The sequence below is a fragment of the Lindgomyces ingoldianus genome (assembly GCF_010093535.1).
Source record: "Lindgomyces ingoldianus strain ATCC 200398 unplaced genomic scaffold BDR25scaffold_31, whole genome shotgun sequence".
NCBI classification, from domain to species: domain Eukaryota; kingdom Fungi; phylum Ascomycota; class Dothideomycetes; order Pleosporales; family Lindgomycetaceae; genus Lindgomyces; species Lindgomyces ingoldianus.
Genome location: NW_022985192.1, coordinates 121,980 through 143,474, shown reverse-complemented (window position 1 = coordinate 143,474; position 21,495 = coordinate 121,980). Strand labels below are relative to the sequence as shown.

The following is a 21,495-nucleotide window of genomic DNA, read 5'->3' as shown; positions in this document are numbered from 1 at the left end:
TTACCTACCTTGTACGCTGTGCACACTGTACACCACTCTTACTCTTGCTACTTAAGTGCTCATACCATAAGCAGCTAGCTGTCGGAGCCCATTCAACAAAGGCTTTAATAAAAGCTATTTTTTAAAAGTATGTTAATATAGAGGCTAAGGCTAAGGCTAATAATAATAACATTACCTAAAAGCCTACGCAACACAAGTTACCTAGTAGTAACTATTATAATAAAAGCTTTAAAAAGACTTTTTTTATTAACATAAGCCTTCTTACTAGCAGCTGCTTATATAAAAAGCAGTAGAAAATAATAGAGTTACAGTAGTACTATAATAGCTACTATAAAGACATTACTATAGCTAATAATAACAGCCCTTTGTTTACTAACTCTCTTACTTAGTAAGAACAAGTTAGACAACTTTTTTACTTTATACTATATAAAATTACTTTTAACTTCTTATTTATTCCTTTTATAAGCTGTAATTATAAAAGGTCCTTTTTTAAAAGTAAAAGGACTATTACTTATAATAAAAATAAGCTTTTTAGTTTAATAATTAAGGCTTTCTAACTATAGAAAAACTAGCTCTAGCAAGGTTATATTTACAGTAAAATAGGGGACTTAGTAGACTATATATGCTGTAACGTCTTACAAGCTATTAAAATATAGGAGGATTGTAAGCTGTAACAGTTACGCCCTATAAGTGGATTTAAATTCTCTCTTTATGTTAAAATGTACTAACAAACTAAGAAGTTACAGCCTAAAAAACGGCGAGTTGAAACGTATTACGTACGGTTAGGAACGCTGAATCTCCGCTCATATTATCGACCAACTGACCTCCACCCATTTCCTCTTTTAATTAAGCCATATGCGCTATTTGTACGCAATACTACGTCCAGCTTAACCTCGTCTCACCTTTCCACCTAAATCCCATTAACCAGTCCAACTCTAGTGGTGCATAAAGAACAATCCTGGCCATAAATTTCAGTCAGCTTTGCGCGCAAGGCAGCCTTAGTGGCAGTCTGACGATAAGGCCCTGAAGTAGGCCACACGCAAGTCGATTCTCGTGCCCGAGAAATGGGCCGCCCGGATACGCAGCCTAGAACTGGGCCAGCGCAAAATGGTTGCGTGAGCTGTTCTGTACGTCCTGTGCTGTATATTTGAATTATCTTTGTTAAGAGATTTCGCGGTTGTAAGGGGCCTTCTTTAATTCTCCCTCGGCCTTATATAAAGAAGCAGGGGCCTGCTGCGAGTAGCTAGGAACAATTTCTAGCATTGACGAGCGAACCGCTCATTTCCTACTTAATGCTTGGGACATATTGGCTCCACCTCGGGACCTTGAATGCGTGATCATCCAGATAGAACAGGTTTATAAAACATTCCGCTACCAGAAAAGTCCTCGCGGCAAGATAGCAAGTTCCAGTAACTAGGACATAGAACATACTGTAAGCTTGGAGTAGGTCTACTCCAACCTGAAAAGTTTTTCCTATCATTTCGTGCAAAGTCTTTTCCCAGCCTTTTTCTGGTCGCTTGCGTCTACGTTTCTTCTCCCTGATTTTCTCCCCCAACTTGCTCCATTGTTTCGTCATAAAACGCGTAAATTGCTTGACGTAGATTCCTTGTATGTATATGGTGATCAGAGGAGCAGATCCTATAATCACGAAGCCTGATACCTTCCACAGAATCTCCTCGGCTGGGCTCTTAAACGGCGCGTACCATGCTAGCTGGTGCATGCTACCATAGAAAAAGCCAGAAGCCCAGAAGGCAATCCAAAACGGGATGTGTCTTTTGCTGAATTGTTTGAGGTCTAAGTATCTGGAAGGCCAATTTTCAGCTCGGTCAACGAGAAGGTCCTGAAGGGCGAGAAGATCGAATCTATGGTCGGAGTCATCTTTACGAAAGTCTATAAAGCCCTCGGTACTTCTAAGCTGATATTCTGAGACAGCTGTTGAAGCCTCTTTCCAACGTATCAGGTCGGTATTGCCCAAAAGGACGTAAGTCTTATCTTGCGGCGATTCATTGTCTCCTTGACGCACTGCTACTTCCTCAGTGACTTGACCTTCTACTAGTTCCTGTACATCCTGGCCTACAACTTGTTGCGCATTCTCTTGTACTTCGTCAGTTCCCTCTATTTCATGTGCTCCTTGTGCTTCGTCGTCTTCCTCATTGCGCAAACCAAACCATTGCAGTTTGTCGGTATCTCGTGGTATTGGGAATTCGAAACGAAATCCGAACAGAGTCTGTCCTCTGTATAGAATGGAATAAGACGCGAGGACTGCAGCACCCGAAGCTTCGGCGGATTCATTTGCTTTGCGTGCTGGAATTTTGTGCCGAACACGAACGGCGTCAATGTCGTTGCGGTCTTCATTTGCGCTAGCGCTATCGAATCTAACGCGACGCTCCCGACTATTTTCAAACTGATATCTAAACAAATCCAGTTCTCGAGGAGCTCGATTGCATTTTGTCGCCATGGAAAAGAGGGCCACTAGGCCGCGATTATCCGCTATAGAGATAAGAGTCGGTTCTTGTACATCTAAAGGTTTTGACCACCAAAACCCGTATACCATCAGAGCACAAACGCAGTGAGCGAAAGTGTTTAACTCCAGGAGCGATATTGTATATCCCGTTGCCATACGGAAGATGGTAGAGATAAGAAAGCCACCGGCTTGGATACATAAAATAAGTTTCTTTAGGCCGTCGGCTTTACTCTTGTCAACGATCTCTTCTTCGCTTAAATCTGGGATACTGTTGGGGTTACAATTGGCTAGAAGGGTAAGTCCAGAGATTGTAATAGTTTGTCGGGCTGGGCTTCCCCGCAAAAAGTTTTGCTCCAGATTTTCGGTTGAGAATGCAAAACCTCCCATGATCGCATAAAGGCTATGGGTGTTCGTCCACTTGTGGTGTCTTATTGTTTCTTCTGGACTTTCTGTATCATCATTTTGGACTACAGGGTCCGGTTCGTCTTCCTTTAGGTGATACATCTATTGACATTAGTCACGTAAATCTACAAAGAGCCGATCGCAGAAGCAATAGTTCTTACATACCCTAATGATATGATCCCCGTTTGTATTGATGTCGGAACACATCGGGCTGAGGTGGGATGGGGTAGGTGAGAAATGTCGATAAATTGAATATGGCAATCCCACGGATGCTTTAAAAGACTTACAAACCCCTATCCGCAGCCTTTCTAGAGTCTTTGTCACGCCTAAAAGGACTGTAGAAGGCATCTCTTGTTTTAATGCCAGCCTCATATCTTTCGTCAGGTTCTTTGCAGCTCGATTTTGTGCCTAGGCGGTGAACGCAAGCTGTGCGAGAGTCAGTTACGAGTAGGAGTCAAGCCCAAGCGTTCAGACTCTTCTACCATCTCAGGTGCTAGAAGCCCCAGAATAAGCCACCCTACTTTGCGGAGACGTTGAGCAGTTGTGCCCGTATATTCGGGCAAGTTAAGATACATAGCAGTCCAGACGCAGAGCAGCATCGTGACAATACAACTCGACAAAATAGACCAAGTCCCCCGCACTTCTGGCTCCGGTTGCCAACCGACAGGCTGAAATCCACCAGTTTGGTTACGGAAGATATTGTATATACTAAAGTTCATGACGAGATCTATAATAGTTGACGACGTAGAGAAGAATGATGGCGTGAGATATTAGAAAATCGTAAAGAAGTCTAAAAACGGCAAGCTAGGAGTCTGCTGGTCTTTAAAGCTAGACGGAGAATTCCGGTGGCTGCTTGCAAACTAAATTTCGAGACGAAAGCTTTTCCAGCTCACCTTTCAGCTCTTCCGGATGCGGAAAGTTTGCTGAGTATGATGAGAAAAAGCAAGCCTGCTTAAAACAACATTGCAGAGCCCGAGTAACAGCTGCCCAGCATTAGTATAGCATGCCATTTTGCGGAGTAGGATACACACTACAACTACAATATTCTTATCTGTGACTCAGTTAAGTTCTTTTAATAGAGGTAGTATTGGAGAGCGCCTTGAATGAGGGTGAGACCAACCTCAAACAGGCATATGATACGCAAGGTTAGGTTTGCATGTTTATATTGTTAATTAACATAGTGTTGCATCTACCGTAAAGAAGGTGCTAAAGTAACCAGTGCTAAGCCGTCCTCAGTAGTACCTTCCTGCAGGTAGAGGTTCTATAAATTCTATGAAGACTGCTTACTAAGGCCTGTCAGATCTTCACACAAATTTGTGACAACTTTTAAAAACATTATAGGATTCTTTTTGTCCCTCCTTCCGCCATTGAACTTCCTTCTCAATATGGCAGTCGCCCGACGTCATTGGTACAGAAGTAATCTGGCTTCAGACACCTTCCGCGATTTGAACTTTCGATGGAAAAGAACTACCATGCAGCAGAAGATGCGGAGAGTATGTAATTGTAATGGGCCATATATATATATGTGTGTGTGTCAAGAACTGGGTCACTGAACAGGGGAGTGGCCCGAATCTGGGACGCCGATTATCCTAGATTTGGGCCAATACGTACTTAGCTTGCTCAGGCTGCCAAGACCTGCTCAGGATTGTATAAGCTTAGGTTACTTAGTCACTGCTCAGTTTTATATCTATGTATGCTCAGGTTTGAAAGCGGAAGTAGACTTTGGTGGAATCAGTTTTCCCCTAAGAGTATATCCCGTATTCTCTATCAAAGGACATTCGAACCACAGTAGAAGATCTACAACCTCCTAGCTCTCTAGCTTGCAGGAAAATACAGGGCGCTATGTCCGTTAAGGATTGGGTGCGGACATGGTCCTTGTGAGAGCGGGACCTTGAGCCCATCCGACCAGGTCATGAGTGCATTCTTACTAAGCTCGTCGCGCCTTGTGGGATTTAAGCATTTCCTGGAGTCGTGGTATTAATTGCTCAAGGGAAACTTAAATATTTTTGAAAACACAATGCCTGATGATATACAAATTGGACTGTATATTTAGGTGGGCATGGGTAGGTAGATGGTGACGAAAGGGATCTGCACGTTAAGTGATGGCGCAAGCTAGTCCCAAAAAGGCAACAACCTCGGGACGGGATAAGGTTACATGCAAATATGTTCATTGGCTCCACGTTCGTTCACTCAACTTTGAAAGCAAACATGTAAACTGCAATACCATCAGTTCCATGCTCAACACCGCTATGCTACTAATTTAAACCAAACTCCAAGACTTCCAGAAATGCTACCCATTTTGTTGTCCATGCGTTTTCATCGTTAGCCCTCCATTTCCTAAACATCAAATCCGATTACACTCAACTACCCGCTCACAGAGCTACCCCTAATGTCTTTTTCTGCGCTATTCGATGCCTCTCTAACCTGGATGCTTTAATGCATAATCCGCCGCCTCCTCCCATTATCAACACTAACCGTGTTATCCGGCCCAATACTAATGCTCAAACTACTATCCTCATCCTCACTCCCTGCATCTCGCCCACCCCCACCTCTCCGCCTTAACGCCGCACCTTGGGATTTACTCCTCTCGGGTCGAATAACGAGCCAAGTCGCCCCGCCATCCGGATCTTCTTGTTGACTGAGCTGGAGCTGTGGTGTATTTCTTCCCCTCGTTTTAGGTGACTTCGGGGGCGGTGGGGGCGTGAAGAGGGTGAGGAATTTTGTGGTTTTAAGGGGGAGGCCGGTGATGGCGCTTGGAAGTGGAAGGGATTCGATGAGGGTTGTTTTAGAGAGGGGGAGGGTGGAGAGGAGGGCCGAAGGAAGGTCCGCGGGAGAGCAGGCGAGGATTATGTGGCGGAGGTGGGTGTTGGAAGCGTAGAACGAGAGGTTTTCTAAGACACGGTTAGTCAAATATCTTAAACTCCATCACCTAAGAACATGATAGGAAGATGGGTGGATGGCGATAACAAGAAACAGAGAAGCATACCTCTAACCTTCCTACCCGAACCGCCCTCCTTCCCAATCCCAACATCCACCCAATCAAAACTACTTATCCTCCCACAAAACCCCGTCGAACAAGCCCTCAGCTGTCCCAAATTCCTCACCTTCCCCTCTCTTACGAGATAATTTGCCATTCCCTCCAGATTTGCATACACTCGAACGACAATATCCAGGGTATCAGCATCTTCGTACAGAGGCCGAAGATATTCCCGTAATCGGATGAGGAGTTCATCAGCCAAAGCTTCTCCCCCTTGCATCCGACGCGTTATATATTTGTCTTGGAAGAGGAAACCTTCGGCATCGGCGTCTATGAGGACGAGGACGAAAGGTCGTCGGGCCTGTGAATGAGTCAGAGCGAGGCTCAAGATACTTAGGAAGCTTGTTTGAAGGTGTGTTCTGACCTGTCTCGCAACCAAGGCATTATTTCGCTCGTTCGCTTCCACGACCTCAGCTTGCAGCGTGCGACGGACATTTTGCTCAGACTGAAGGTCCAACTCAGTTTGTATGAGCTTTGCTTCGGTTTTCTCGAGCTTGTCAAGTAATTCCTACAATAATGAACGCGTCAGTGATTTCCCTCGAAACCTCAAAACTTATTAACAGAATGACTCTTGTCGCCCAACGCACGTACCTCAATCAACTCATGTCTCCTCTCCTCCAAAATCCTAAACTGGGCCAACCTCTCCCTGTATGATAGCGGCGGGGGAGGGGGAGGCGGGGGAGCAACAACAACAGCCTGTTCTGCCATCTTTGACGACAATTTCTTGCTGGTGTGGAATTTAAAACAACAACAATTTTTCTCCCTCTTTGTTTTGGGTAGCGGGTCTTGGGCTCGTATCCAGTGCTCTGGCTTGCATGCCTGGGAAAGCGCTGTGCGTGCGGTGGCCGGGTGATGATTCGGATGCTCAACGTAGCGGCCGTTGATTGGTTCGAGTACGCGAGAACATCCGTCTGAGTGGGCGCCTTGACGTGAGATCTCACCGGATATAGAGGCGGTGAAATGTGCGGCGGAGGATGTTGGCTGGCAGATGGATGCAGATGCAGAGTGGTAAGGTGGAGCGAGCCGCGTTTGGTGAGCGAAAGCGTGTGGAGATGCGGATGGTTGAAAGAGCAGGGCGGGCACTCTCTTCAAGGCGGTAAGACATGGAAAGAACTAAAAGTGGAGGTGCTTCCAAGCGAGTTTCGTATTGGTTTCAATTAGAAAAGTTGCGATTTCATAAATGTGCAAATAAATAAATCAATGGCTGGTCTGGACAAGTGAAAAACAAGATTTTTTGACTGTTTACTAGGTGATAAAGCAGGTATGAATGGGTATAATCTAATTTGCAACGGCTAACGATAACAGCCTCGATGAATAGACTAACATACGAGCGTTTAGAATATTTATGTGAAATGCCGAGTGTTTACAGAGTACATAGTTTCCCTCACTGTTCGTCGAGTGGCTTGGGCCGTGAACTCAGGTCTGCGAGCGAAACTCGAGTGGTTGCCATCACCCTCCGCGATCTCGAACCTATGTCCAATCGCTGCAGTTAACACCGCTTCCTGCATCTTTCGTTGGGACAGCCTGATTGTTGTCCGCCATCAAATACACACTAGGGATAATTCGTCAAGCAGCATAAGTGACTATGGACAAGAAAGCCTTCCAAGCAGGGTTTCGAAGCTGCTTGGGGTTACTAGCCCCTACTGCCAACTGAGTGTGCATTCGTTGTAATATTACGGGAGAGTATCTATGGAATAGCAAAGGCCGGCGTCTGTCGTTGTGTGCCGTGAATCGAACGACTTCCCTCCGGTGGCTTCCCAAATGTAATGACCTGTATTCAAAACAATAGCACTGAGAGAAACGAGCTTCATAACGCCACCCTTGAGACCTGAGACTGACGGTAAATCCTACCAAGCCTCTGGCTTGCTTCGGATCCGACGGCGCCTGGTAGGGGTGGACGGTCAAAATGACTCCTGACCCAATTCAATATGTTCGAGAAGTACGTTGTGAATGGCGACAACGTCATCGTTCCGGGGGGTTCCTTCCTTAGCTCGGAGCCTACCGTGGGAAGTGAAACGTTTACCCTCGTATAACCTTCTCGGCGAGAAGCTTGGTAGTCGGTGAAAATAGTTAGTCACATGCCATCCGGTCAGTACAAACATCAGCACCTGGGTTTGGGTAGCCATTTTTGGCCAGTGGAAAGGATCTTAAAGGTAAGTATCCTCAGTAAATCTGAGGTAGAAGAACGATTGGGAGGACTGGAAGGAATAGTATATACAAGGTATGGGTGCGAGAATATAAGTTTATCATGCGGAGCGCAGCGCTAGTACCACGAGTAAATCAATCAATATTGCGGGGAAACGGGTAAGGAAGTCCAAGTGGAGTAAGGGAACAAGACGATGGAGATCATTTTCCAGGCAACGAATACTAGTAGAATGAGGTGAGCTTTAGCCCTCGAGGAAGCACTGAATGCTCGTGTCAGGGTGGTTGAAAAGTAGAAGTGCTTTTCACTAATTACTGGAAGGAGAGTTGAATTTTCTGTATGATAACGTCACGCTAGGTTCTTACCTAATTCAGCGATTTCGGCCTTATTAGCATTCGACAACATGTCTCTATCGCTGCGAGTTTGAAAAGCACAGAAATAATGCTGAAACAGGCTTGGAGAAGTATCGGCGCCAATTTGTCCAATCGGCACTATCATACTGGCTTTATCGGTGATTAGATATGACTTTTGGATCACAGGTGTCTGCAACCACGGGGGGGGACGGCAGGGAGACCGGTTGGACTGAAGTGGCGTCTCCGAATCTGGCTTTCTGCAGAACATCTCCGACTCACTAGCCTAACCGCGCGGCTTGGAATTTGAGTGATGGAAAATCAAAGGGCATGATGACACGAGAGCTGAAGGACGGGGAACCTTGATAAAGGAGGTGCAGCGGTCAAAAGAAGTGGAGAAACTGAACCCGGCCGTTGAAATGTCGGAGTCGGTTCCACCAGCACGGACTAAGTCGCACGTGGTGGGGCTTGGCATCGCAAGCGGCGGCGTTCCGCTCCAACTTCACTTCATGCGATAATATGCCCATAATCGACTTCCTCAAAAGCCAATACTGCTCATATTGCTTGGGCGAATCGCCATAAGGCCGCAATGACTAGCACGCGGATGACGCGTCCTGGAGAACCGGTCTTTCCAATGCTCGCTAACCGCAAGGAGTTCTCCACACAGCAAACCGCTCCACACATAGCAGAGCGGTCCTCAAAGTAAAGTACATTCTGCCTTGCTCAGTGGTAGCCACCATCTTCTCGGTTCGGTCCATCCCACCCTCCCGTCACGGGCTATCATGCAACCTCCAAGCGATAAGGTCCCATTGGACGGTCGGCCGCGCGCCATGCAGGCTGCACGAGCTTCCACATGAGGCAGATTGAGCGTTAGAGGACCAACGCAAAATCAGGCGATCAGTGAACTCGAGCCTTTATTGCGGCGCAGAGTTGAGCGCACATCAGACATTGGCGCGTACCACTTGGCCGCGCAAGGAAAGCAAGTCCGAGGGCGACACAGAATACGACAACGGGACATGACAGTCGCAAGACAAGTACAGAAAAAAACCAGGAAACAGACGTGAGAACTCAAGATAACGTTTTGGCGGCTCGGTCAGCGCGATGCGGGCTTTGCGACTCCACGTGTGGCCCCTGCTCTGAGCGTCTGGCGTCTATTCTTGGTCTTGATGTCGGAGAGATATATTGCGTAGGATTTAGACAGCAGGGCACTCCTCCACACACCCAAATGAATCGTCCCGTGTGTCTCGCAGAAGACCAACTCAATTGGCCTGTTGGCGAGTGAGGTGGTCCTGCGAGTCAAAGTTGTCTTTTGCCGGCCGGTCTTGCCTTCCCTCGTTACCGGCTGTACGGTGGGAGTCGACCAGGGGCCCCGCGCTGGCCTCAATGCACATCTTATGTGACCTTAACTAACATCGTGGGAGGATCAAAGCCTTCTCCTTCTTGCGATTTTTCTTTCGCGCTGCGTGCGTTTCAGCCCAGCACCATGTTCTCGTCGTCTAACAATACCGAAGACGAAGCTTTCGACAGCTCCGGCCCTTCGCTTGAAATAGACGTAAGTATAGAAGCCCTTGTCTCTTCCTTCCTTGCTTTTTGCGGCTGCAATGAACCGCGGCTGACGGCCAATTCTTGGCATAGAGTGATGAACGGGATTCGGCCTTTGGCGACACTGATTCCACGTACGTACTTGAAGGCCTCAAGCCCCACTGTGCGACCAAAATGACTGACCTGGATCCGTGTCACTAGGCTTACTATGTCCGTCACTGAGTCTGTCTACGACTACAAGTACGAGAACGGGCGTAGGTATCATGCGTATTCCGAGGGCAGTAGGTTTCCTCTTCTCGCTCGTGGGTATCCTGAGGCTGACACGAGATAAGAATATCCCGTTCCGAACGATGAGGTATATCTTAGAACTTAGCACGTGCTGCGGGCCTCGGTGATGCTGACTTTGCGATCTTCAGGTAGAGAAAGACAGGCTTGGTAAGCAGTACCAGTCCCAAAGATCTTTTCTGTGGGATCTCACGCCAGTCTCAGACCTACAACACCATGCTTTTCGCTTGACGCTAGATGGGGCTCTATATCGTGCGCCGATCCCACAAGATGTTCAAAACGTCCTGGACGTTGGAACGGGAACCGGTATATGGGCGATAGAATTCGCAGAGGAGCATCCATCTGCACAAGTTCTGGGGACGGATCTTAGGCATGTGCGCACCTGATATGTGACGAAACAGCAGCTAATAATTAGCAGTCCTATCCAGCCTACAGAGTTCGTTCATCTAGGAACCAATTACGCAAGCTTTCCCACTAACCTTCAAGCAGAGTCCCTCCAAACTGCAGCTTCCTAGTTGACGACTGCGACAAAGACTGGGTGTTTCGTGACCAGTTTGACTTCATTCATACACGAGCCATGGTAGCCGCCATAAAGGACTGGGACCGGTTCCTTGGGCAGGGTTATGCGTGAATAAACCTCCACCAATGCATACTATTTCACTGGCTGACTCTCCTAGAAATCTCAAACCCGGAGGATATCTCGAACTTCAAGAGATCACGTTTCCAGCTCTGTGTACTGATTCTTCAATGACACCAGAGACATCGCCGCTCCTCCGATGGTCCGCTCTCTTCACAGAAGCTGCCGACATGATTGGACTGGATGCATCAGGCCCGCTTAAGCTCGGTCCGAAGCTTCGATCCGCTGGTTTCGTTGATATTCACGCTAAACAGTACAAGTGGCCTGTTGGGCGCTGGGCCAAGGGCGATAAAATGAAGCTACTTGGGAGGTTTGTCATGGAGGATCTAATGGACTGGTTGCCCAGCAGCGCGATGGGTCTTTTCACTCGTGTGCTGAAGTGGAGTCGGGAAGAAGTCGAACTGTTCTTATCTACGGTAAGGAGAGAATTAAAAGAGGAAAAATCGCGTCACTTCTATGCGAACGTGTGAGATTTCTTCCCATCTTACTAAACTAGACAACTGTATCTGACCCCCTGTAGGATTGTGTGGTATGCGCAGAAGCCTCAGGCTACGGGATCGGTAAACTTTGATCAAGATGTAGTGAAAGAGGAGGAGCAGCTGGAGTCAGATGAAGAAAGAAGTGTCCGTTCGAGGAATACCAACACCGACGCCACTACGGGAGCCCAACAAGTCCAATCCCCTGGAGCTCTTGCAGATACCGCTGCTGGTCTCTCTCTTACCTCTCCCCCACCTGAGGGGCCTAGGGAAAGTGTTTTGTCGACGAAGCCTCAAGTCAAGCCCCCAAGCTTCATTGACGCATTTAAGGATTCGGTTCTCTCGCTTGCAGCGGAAGCAACCGCTCATATAGCCACTGCGGATACGAGTAGAGAGCCCGAAACGGAGTCTGAACTCGGTCCGAAAGGTGAGGCTAGACAGGTTGGGACATCCAACATCTGCGATACGTCGCCGGAGCCGGGCGTGATAAGAGAATGTGGTTCGAATTGTCCAAGCACGGCCATGCCAGTCACATCTGAACCAACCCCAGTAGCCCAGGTCGAATTGGTCAAGACTGAGGAGAGTCTATCGGCAACAGAGGGCCCAAACTCTTCTGGATTTGTTGTCTCACAAGGCGACTCTATATCCGCACTACGATCTACCATAGCCATGCCAATTACCATACCAGAACCCGAGATGAAGCCCACGCCAGCTTCACTATCCAGCCGAGCTGCGGAATCGATGCTCCAAACCCCACCAGTGCCTGTGCCAGTCCTGAAGCATGACTTTGGGTCCGCGCTAGGCCCAACCAGCTTGCGACTAGAGGTTGCACCTGCCCCTATCGCCCCTACTCCTACTTCAAGCGCTCAAGATGCCGGGAAAGGGAAGGTTCAGGTCCAACCTGAGCCAAGTCTCGAGCTGGAAGTTGATGACACGATGGATAGTGACGTGGATGCTGATGAGCAACTTGCGAAGATTTTGGGGAGGAAACACACTTGATCTCAACTGCGTGGATACCCGATGGAGGTTTGTCAACGATGGCGTCACGGTTCCGTTATCTATTCTGATGTGGATGTATGTCAAGGATAACCTCGACTTCAGCAGAGGAGTTCGTTTTAGTCCGCTGATGCATTGTATACACTCCATGGTGGTTTTGACCACTCAGTATGGGGATAGCCTCATTTAGCACAGAAGCATGAACCCTCTGACTTGCTCTCAAGTGAATGGCATGACTCGTATAGATCGTCCGTGCGCGGATCTGATGAAAGAGGCCGACCTCGGAACCTGACAGCTTGGGGGCTTCAGCAAGCTTCGCACCAAACCTTCCCCCCACAATGGCAGATATGGCGTCACGGTTAGCATCTTTACGCACTCTTCTCCCTGAACTGGACTCAGCCCTTCAGTCCTTCACCACCTCTCCGTCCAAATTCCGCATCGTGAGGACTGTCAACCCCACCGCGACACAGCCTAAAACCCTCTACATCCTCGATTCCTCCTTCAACCCGCCCTCAACCGCACATCTCGCACTCGCAAAATCTGCGATAACACAGTGCGCTCCTTCGTACACGCGACCGCACCGTCTCCTCCTTCTTTTTAGTACACATAATGCCGATAAAGCACCTAGTGCCGCGGACTTCCCACAGCGCCTTGCGTTGATGACTATTTTCGCAGAAGACCTGTCACGGCTGCTTCATAGCTCAACAACATCTTCTCCTGCAGATAATCTCGAGTCGCCAGCGAATCTCTCCATCGATATCGGCTTAACGAAAGAACCGTACTACACCGACAAATCACTCGCCATCACATCCAGCATCCCACCACCGTACCCATCGAGTCCCGCACACGTGTATCTGGTCGGATATGACACGCTAATCCGTTTCTGCAATCCGAAATATTACCCTAACTCCCACCCTCCACTTGCCGCACTCGCGCCGTTTTTCAACGCCGGACATAAATTGTGGGTTAAGCAGCGGCCGTATGATGAGCGTGACCAGAGCTCCAAGGAGTTTGGGACAGTAGAGGAGCAGAAGTCTTTTTTGGAGGGGTTGCGGGAGGGAGAGTTAGAGGAGGAGGGTTTTGAGAGGAGGTGGGCGGATGGGATTGATATGGTGGAGGCAGGAGGGGGCATGGGGATTAGCTCGACGAGGGTGAGGAGTGCGGCGAAGGAGGGGGACTGGAAGAGTGTGGGCAGGCTATGTACGGAGGGGGTCGCGGCGTGGGTGAGGGAAGAGGGTATTTATTGGGAGGACGATAAGACGGCGAAGATAGGTTGATGCTGGGCTAATGAGGAGAATGGGATGGTTATATAATGGTACGCATCTTGACGATCTGGTAGTACACATGGCCCACTTCGGGAGCAGCCAATATCTCTGGGGGCGGGCTCTGCCGTGTCAAGGCGCATGGTAGGTTCTCTGGGGAAGTGCCCGAGCAACTTCCTCGCCGACTCGAAAAGCGCAGGTCCATATACAAAGATTGGTCTGAATACGCTGCTGAACAGAGCATCGCTGTAAGTCAAACACTTCATTTTTGAAGGGCGAGATGGGATGACTTAAGCTGTACCTGGATTGCCCCAGCGTCGGCGCCTCTTACCCCCTCCTGAGGGATGGGAAGGAATTGGCTGGATGCTTGCCTACATTGCCGTCCGTTCTTTCCTACCCACTATCAATGTTTGTCATCGGCGTCCTACCGCGGTAGCTGTCATTAACTCCTCTCCCTAACCAGGCTTCCTCCTCTCGACCCATCACAACTCATATTCCATCACTTCCGCTTCTTCGTCAACTCAATTCTTCATTGCCTGTTCTCTCGCCCTTGTTTAGTTTCTCCATCCAATCCCTACCACAGTAGTCTCCCGACTTGGCTGCAAAGGCCATGTTGGCGGACCCCCCTCCACAACAACAATGGCTAAACAACTCTGCTGCACAGCTGGCCAGCGCTCCGAGTCGTCTTCACCAGACCTCCCAGCCATACGCATAAGCGAAGTCACCCCGAAGAAGCCTCTGCTGCAGAAAGAAGCCGGTTCGTACGGCTCCCGCTTCACGAGCACCCGATCTGAAGACTTCCATGAACTGCGTCAGATCTTCGATAATGCGAAGGACGAGGACTCGACAGAGATTTCTCCTCCAAAGTACCGCTTTTCACGACCGTCGATGCATAGTCTACACAGTTTGCATAAGATCAAGAGCGTGCATGCGTTAATCAAGCGGAAGTTCTCAAAGGATATGCCGAGGATGACCCCGAATGTGCATTTGAAGGATACGGGGAAGAAGAAAGCTGAGCAGGTTGAAGAACCGGATACAGTGGTGAAGGCACCGAGAGATGCGCCGAATTTGCAGCTCAAGATTACGAAAGAGGATCTGAGGAAGGACTTGTTCAGTGACAAGAAGCCGGAGGAGGGTGGGTATGATTCGGATGCAGAGATGTTGGATGATATTGCAAGGAGGGTTGGGAAGAAGGCGCCCGGGAAGAGGACGAGTTTGCATAGTATTGAGTGGACGCCATCGCCTGGAAGGTTCGTTGATGATATTAATCTCTGGCTTGATGCTAATGTATTGATAGCAAACCCACTTCAACACGAGCGCGCAACAGCATCGACCTAGGGCGTGACAGCCATCCCTACCAGGTCAACCAACTCCAACCTGGGGGACCTACGACCCCAGCCCGGTTCACAAGTTCACCGAATCTTCGGTTTGCCGGTACGATGGAGCGAGATCGAAGACTGAGACGCTCTCATTCTGCCACTTCGACGGAGCTTCCTGCACCCTCACCACTTTCGCCTATTCGGTTACCTAGCATTCTGTCCCAGGACAGAGTTCCTTGGTCGGTTTCTATGGCTGAGAGCCTTCGTCTCTCTCAATTCCCAACTCCGCCTAGTTCTAAGCCGTCGAGGGCAACTTTGCGGCCTCAACCGTCGAAGTCAACGCTACCTGCGAAGCCGTCCAAAGCTTCCTTGGTCGCCAACAAGGCGACACAGTTCCCTAGTAAAGAGCCTAGTAAGGAATCAAAAGCATCTGATCAATCCGGAGAATCGAAAGCCTTTAATCTAGGACAAGGTCAGCCTGAACTGGACGTGCATCTTCGGCAGCCTACATCCAGTCATGAATCGAGCTCTAGCAAGGAAATAACTGCTCCACCAAACATTGACGACAATAACAACCCCCGTGACAACGAAGATGAAGATAACAATCCACGCCGCTCCGTCCATCTCTACAGCATGCGCATCTCACACCATCTGCGTTCGGGCTCCCTTCTCTCCTGGGACCAACTCGCTGATGCTGACCCCATGCCCACGCCGCCCCACCAACTCCTGAACCGCAATGCCTCCGACATAAGCCGAGCGTCTCAATTACAGCGCACTCGACACAATCGCACTTCGAGCTCTGGCTTCGCCAGCTCACGAGTCCCTGCTAAATGGGGAAAGGTTCTCAAATCTGAAGTCAACTCTGGGGTAGAACGTCAATTCTGCGATGATAAGTCTTCCGTCTATTCGAGCCGGCCACAGAGCCCGCCTGATAGCTTTGGTGGCTCGATGGGAAACTTATCGTTGAGTGTCACACATCTTGATTCGTACAAGAATACCATGACGGACCTTGTGAAAGACGCCGGTCCGGAACACTATCCCACTGATAATGAAGAAACTCCCAGGCCTACCTATCGATACGGTGTCTCGGATCCTCAGGCTGGGACCAGTATGACAGCAAATGATACCATATTGGAAACAAGCCGTCCTATTTCGCTCGCTCGTAACAACAGCGTCGCGCTTACGAAGAAGTCCAAGTTCCGCGAAGAGTTCAGCCCTTCGCCCCCACGGAAGAAAACCCCTTCATCAATATCACTTATGCGGTTTCTTCGTCCACGGAATAGCGTCCGAAGCCAAAGCGAAACAATCCTCGACGCTCGACCCAGGGTCGACGGGCCATTTGAGACTCCTCATCTGACATCGAGCCGCGAGCGTCGATTATCGCGTTCGATGATGAGTCTCCAGACCGAACAAGAAGCACTAGGAAAAGATAAAGAGGCAAGCCCCATGTGGGAACGCGCTCTAAAGTCCTACCAAGAAGAACGAAGTTCTATGTTCCTCTCTGCCAACAAAGCTCTCGCCACGCATGGAAGTCCATTTCGGGAGCGCAGCTGCAGTATATCGCGACCAAAATCCCTCGGCAGCGTACAGGATCTCGCAAAATCCTACCTGCACAAACCAATTCACGACCTCCACACCTCCCCGATCGCAGAATCAGAGTCAGAATCTCCAGGCGAATCGCCGGGTGGTTTCGGGAGGGTTATGAAGCGTAGGACTGCGATGGTGCAAGCACATTCTGGTGATATATCCCCCGGCCAAGAAACTAAAATCGCATTCGAGAATCAAGATGATACCCCTCCCACCATTGGCGCTTGGGGACGCTATCCTTCGCACACACGTCTCGAGCGCACAACCTCAGCTACCCATCTCGACGCCGTGCAAACTCGTGACTTCGCGCTCGAAGCCGCGATTCAATTTGCCATGGGCCCCAACTCTGACCCTCAGCCTAATACCAATCATGGCCCCCTTTCTAACCATGATCCTGATAACATCGACATCGACCCCATAGCTCGCCCACCAAGCCCGCCAGGTCCTCACGGCAAGAAAAGGAAGAAAAGAATCGGTAGCGCTAGTACAGGCGATAGAATGGCGAAGAGTAGGAGTATGACATTTGGGAAACAGTTTCTCAAGAATTATGCGCGGATTTTTAGAAGTCAGTCAACGGAGTTTCAGAGACATGGACATGGGCATCGGAGTAGTGTTACGGCGGGAGGGCTGTTGGAGTTTCCAGAACTGGAGATTTTGCCGGAGGTTTGGGGAAGTGGTGGTGGGGAGGGAGGGGATGAAGGAGAGGGAGCTGAGGGAGACGTTGAAGCTGAGAGAGATGTTGAAGCTGAGGGAGATGTTGAAGCTGAGGGAGGTGCTGGAGCTGCGGGAGGTGTTGGAGATAGGGAGTTTTTGATGGGGGAGATGAGGGATCGAGATATGGATTTCAATGTGAAGAAACGGAGTGCAGAGTCATCGGCTGTACTCCGTTCACGCAAACCCTCCGACGAACAGGAACAGAACGAGCGGGCAGCCATGCTCGACGGCACCACCAATGCCAACGATCGACGTTTCTCTGCCCCGCCTCCCGATCGCGCGCGCGTCTGGTCCGTGTATTATGAATCACTGATCCCGGAATTCCCGCGCGCGAGCACGGACTTTGATATCGATGTCAATGACTTTGGCCGCATACGTCCTTCCTTCGACGCTAGACACCCAGCCTCCCGTCTCCATTCTCAGACTCTTCCTGCAAGATTGCGAAGTGGTGAGGTGAGGGCGGGGAGTAGGGCGGGTGTGTATGGGATTAGCATGACTGGGACTAAGGCGTGTGCGGCAGTGGGGTTTGGGAATGGGGGTGTGGGACTGAGCCAGAACCAGAACCATAGCCAGGGTGATGGCACTGGAGACGAAGACACCGAGTCACAATCGTGCACCGAGGGAAAAAGCATGGTGAGCGTACGACGCAGTACGATGGATTTGGTCAATTTGTATAAAGAGCAGGAGAAAGTGGAACGCGAGCGTGTGTTGAGTTTGGTTCGATTTGGGAGTGTGAGGGCAGAGTGTTAGGTTTAGGGAACGTGGATGGCAGTGGGTGTAGGTGGATGGGGGTGTGATTGGTAGGGAAACAGGGAGGAGAGGTAAGCGGGATGTGTGTGCGGAGGGATAATGTAACGGAACGGGATGCGACGGAACAGGACGCGACGGGAAAGTGGTAAGGGGAAAGGAGCACTGGAGTTATCTTGTATTGATATGATCTGGAGGTTATGAGGTATGACGATATGACGGATAGGACCTAGGGTTGGAGAGGACGCGCTGCTTTCTTCATCATAGAGCGCGATCCGTTGTCTGGGTGTTGGAATTTGCCGATATCTGTTATGGTTAATAGTAAATATTCAACAATCCTCATCGTCAATCATCACCTCCAATGTTCTCTCGGGCTACCTCTACCCGACCTAAAACTAATCCGTACGGGCATGTGATTCAAATCTGCTGAATATGAAGCCATGTCATGGATTCGGTTATCAATGTAGCTATGTCAATCGACCGAGATTATCTAAAATAATGAATGCAACATCGAGTACAAGGTTAGACTAAGGTTTTGAAGGTGTTGAACTTCGTTTTATATATTTTGTTTCTCTGGTATCATATTCTATCCTATCATATCGAGACGCTGCCCTGGTCTCTCGCTCAACTCAGCTCCACTTGGGCTCAGCCCCAGAGGACCTGGCAATTCATCCTATACCTGATGAAGGCGTCTGCCCTTGGATCTCGTCTAAAATGCAAGCGGCCTGTTGAAGTTCCACAGCCGAACCATTTCGAACCGAACCTAAACTTGAAACTTTTTCAAACGCCGGGAAAACACACTTAAGTTCCACCAAAATACGCCATACAAAACCCTGCCGGTCTTGCCTGGTATAATCTGATCTGATATGAACGCCAATGTTGAAGGCGTTCGCTCACAAACCCCTCCGATATACCGCCCTCCCAAATGACCCATGATGCAGGTTGAACTTTTAATGTTGGTATCATAACACATAAGACACATTACAGACACTTAGCAGCTGTTGATATGCTGCTTGTCACTGGAAACACGTTGATGAAACGTATCCATCCAGCTCCAACTCCAGCGTTGAAAACCTTGGATGGAACTTCAATTAAGAAGCATACTTCTCGCGGTTGAAAATAGCAGCATTAACCATATTAGTTAGAGCGGCTTTGGTCTCTTTCCACTGCCTAGTCTTCAGCCCACAGTCGGGGTTGACCCAGAGCTGCTCGGGCTTGAGGTAGGCCAGCATCTCGGCGATGCGGTCTTTGATCTCCTGCTCCGAGGGGACACGCGGCGAGTGGATGTCGTAGACGCCCGGACCGATGTGGCGCGGGTATGCCTTGTCCTCGAAGACTTTCAGGAGCTTGGCGTCCGACTTGCTGTTCTCGATCGACAGGACGTCGGCGTCGAGGGCGGCGATGGCGTGGAAGAAGTCTTGGAATTCCGAGTAGCAGAAGTGGGAGTGGATCTGAGTCGAGTCTTTTACACCGGCGCAGGCTAGCTTGAATGAGTCCACGGCCCAGGAGAGGTACTTCTCTCGCTCGCTACCAGCGCGGAGAGGAAGACCTTCTCGGAGAGCAGGTTCGTCAACCTGAATGACGTAGATGCCGGCAGCTTCGAGGTCAATGACCTCGTCGCGCAGGGCAAGAGCAAGCTGCTGAGCTTGCACTGACTGGTGAACGTCGTCACGAGGGAAAGACCATCGCAAGCAGGTGATGGGTCCGGTAAGCATACCCTTCATCGGCTTGCTGGAGATGGAAGCAGCGTACTTCGACTCCTTGACGGTCATGGGGGCAGGACGGGAAATGTCACCGACAATGATCGGCGGTCGAACGCAGCGCGATCCGTATGACTGGACCCAGCCGTGTGTGGTGAAGACATAGCCTTCGAGCCTCTCGCCGAAGTATTGCACCATGTCGTTTCGCTCAGGCTCACCGTGAACATACACATCGAGCTTGAGCTCGTCCTGGATCTTGATGACGTCCTGGATCTCCTTCTCAATGAATTTCTCGTACTGCTCAGCAGTAATCTCACCCTTGGTGAACTTGTTACGCTGGATACGGATCTCCTTGGTCTGAGGGAAGGAACCAATGGTAGTGGTAGGGAACATTGGGAGACTGAGATGGGTCTTCTGCTGAGCATATCGCTCTGGGAATTGAGACTGGCGCTCGTGCATGGCGGCGGTGACGCTAGCCTGGCGGTCCTTCACAGCCTTGTTGTTGGTTCGAGAGGAGGAAGCTCGCGACTGCATGGCCTTGGCATTCGCCTCAAGTGCTTCCCGAACGGTGGCAGGGCCGTCAGTTACAGCCTTGGCGATAACGACAACCTCCGAGGTCTTCTGGACGGCGAAGGAGAACCACTCCTTGACTTCGGCATCAAGTTTCTTCTCGCTGTCTAATGAGTGAGGAGTGTGGAGGAGGGAGCTGGATGTGGCAACGATGACACGATCTTTGCCGAGTTTCTGGACGGCGGTCTCAACAGCCTCAATGGCTCGCTTGAAGTTGGTCTTCCAGATGTTTCGGCCGTCAACGACACCGGCGGAAAGAATCTGGTTGGGGCCGAGCTTGCCAATGACACTCTCGAGCTGCTCAGGGTTCCTGACAAGGTCAACGTGGATGCCGTACACGCCCTGGAGGCTGGGTAGGATATCGAAGTTGTGGACGATGTCGCCAAAGTAGGTGGCGAGGACAAGCTTGGGGAGCTTGTCACCGACGAGCTTCTCATATGCAGGCTTGAAGGCATCCTTGACCTTGGAAGGAAGATCGTAGACCAAGACTGGCTCATCGATCTGGACCGTCTCGGCACCAGCAGCTTTCAGCTTCTCGAGAAGCTCAGCATATACCGGGACGAGCTTGTCGAGAAGGGAAATAGGGTCGACTGACTGGCCACGGTCGGCCTTGCCGAGGGCAAGGAAAGAGACGGGGCCTATGAGGACTGGGCGGGTGATGATGCCAGCCTCCTTGGCCTCGAGGAACTCGACGACAGGCTTGGGGTCGGCGGCGAGCTTGAACGTCTGTCCATCCTGCAGGGTGGGCTTGACATAGTGGTAGTTGGAGTCGAACCACTTGACCATTTCCTGGTCCGAACATTAGTGGACGACTACGTGAGAGCTCGAATCGATTGTCTTACCAAGCTAGGAACGTCGACGCCACCCTTCTGGTGGCCACGGCCCATGGCAAAGTACTCATCGATGGGGTGTAGAGAGGCTTTTGAGTACCGCTCTGGGATGGCCTATTGCAGTTAGCCTGGGTTATCGGAGGGATGCCAAGTGGAGTTTGAGCTGACATTGAACATCTGGATGTGGTCGAGGATGTGGTCATAGAAAGCAAAGTCATTGCTAGGGATGATGTCGACGCCTGCGTCTTTCTGGATCTTCCAGTGCTCTAGTCGGAGTCGCTTGGCCTCCTTCAGTAGATCGTCTCTTGAGAGCTTATCGGCCCAGTATGCCTCGTTCGCCTTCTTCAGCTCACGATTGGCGCCCATGCGGGGAAAGCCGAGCACTGATGACTGGACCATGCTGGGCAGGTGTGGCGGAGGAGGGTATGTAGAGA

General features: G+C 50.0%; 5 protein-coding genes across 5 annotated transcripts; 2 read left to right on the top strand and 3 right to left on the bottom strand.

Moving 5' to 3' along the window:
• Window positions 1-2,467: 2,467 nt before the first annotated feature.
• Window positions 2,468-3,585, bottom strand: BDR25DRAFT_235669 (uncharacterized protein; the record flags this gene model as incomplete). The annotated part of the gene is made up of 2 exons (XM_033685515.1): window positions 2,468-2,904; window positions 3,312-3,585. Coding segments are annotated over 2 exons (711 nt in total), but the record flags the coding sequence as incomplete, so codon positions are not given.
• A 1,714-nt stretch (window positions 3,586-5,299) lies between these two features.
• Window positions 5,300-6,611, bottom strand: BDR25DRAFT_235966 (uncharacterized protein; the record flags this gene model as incomplete). Its single annotated transcript, XM_033685537.1, has 4 exons — window positions 5,300-5,757; window positions 5,853-6,204; window positions 6,280-6,411; window positions 6,495-6,611. 4 exons carry the CDS (start codon window positions 6,609-6,611, stop codon window positions 5,300-5,302), a joined length of 1,059 nt encoding a protein of 352 aa, XP_033543739.1.
• Window positions 6,612-10,146: 3,535 nt separating this feature from the next.
• On the top strand, window positions 10,147-11,330 carry BDR25DRAFT_235713 (S-adenosyl-L-methionine-dependent methyltransferase; the record flags this gene model as incomplete). The annotated part of the gene is made up of 7 exons (XM_033685520.1): window positions 10,147-10,219; window positions 10,271-10,293; window positions 10,355-10,373; window positions 10,422-10,597; window positions 10,628-10,659; window positions 10,713-10,850; window positions 10,901-11,330. The coding sequence occupies 7 exons, from the start codon at window positions 10,147-10,149 to the stop codon at window positions 11,328-11,330; spliced, it is 891 nt and encodes a 296-aa protein (XP_033543738.1).
• Window positions 11,331-12,674: 1,344 nt separating this feature from the next.
• BDR25DRAFT_345116 (uncharacterized protein) lies at window positions 12,675-18,194 on the top strand. Its single transcript, XM_033694013.1, has 4 exons — window positions 12,675-13,555; window positions 13,672-13,842; window positions 14,267-14,844; window positions 14,892-18,194. Exons 1-4 carry the CDS (start codon window positions 12,680-12,682, stop codon window positions 17,962-17,964), a joined length of 4,698 nt encoding a protein of 1,565 aa, XP_033543737.1. The 5' UTR covers window positions 12,675-12,679; the 3' UTR covers window positions 17,965-18,194.
• An 858-nt stretch (window positions 18,195-19,052) lies between these two features.
• BDR25DRAFT_235894 (cobalamin-independent methionine synthase) lies at window positions 19,053-21,460 on the bottom strand (the record flags this gene model as incomplete). The annotated part of the gene is made up of 3 exons (XM_033685533.1): window positions 19,053-21,020; window positions 21,074-21,175; window positions 21,230-21,460. The coding sequence occupies 3 exons, from the start codon at window positions 21,458-21,460 to the stop codon at window positions 19,053-19,055; spliced, it is 2,301 nt and encodes a 766-aa protein (XP_033543736.1).
• Between the last annotated feature and the right edge of the window lie 35 nt (window positions 21,461-21,495).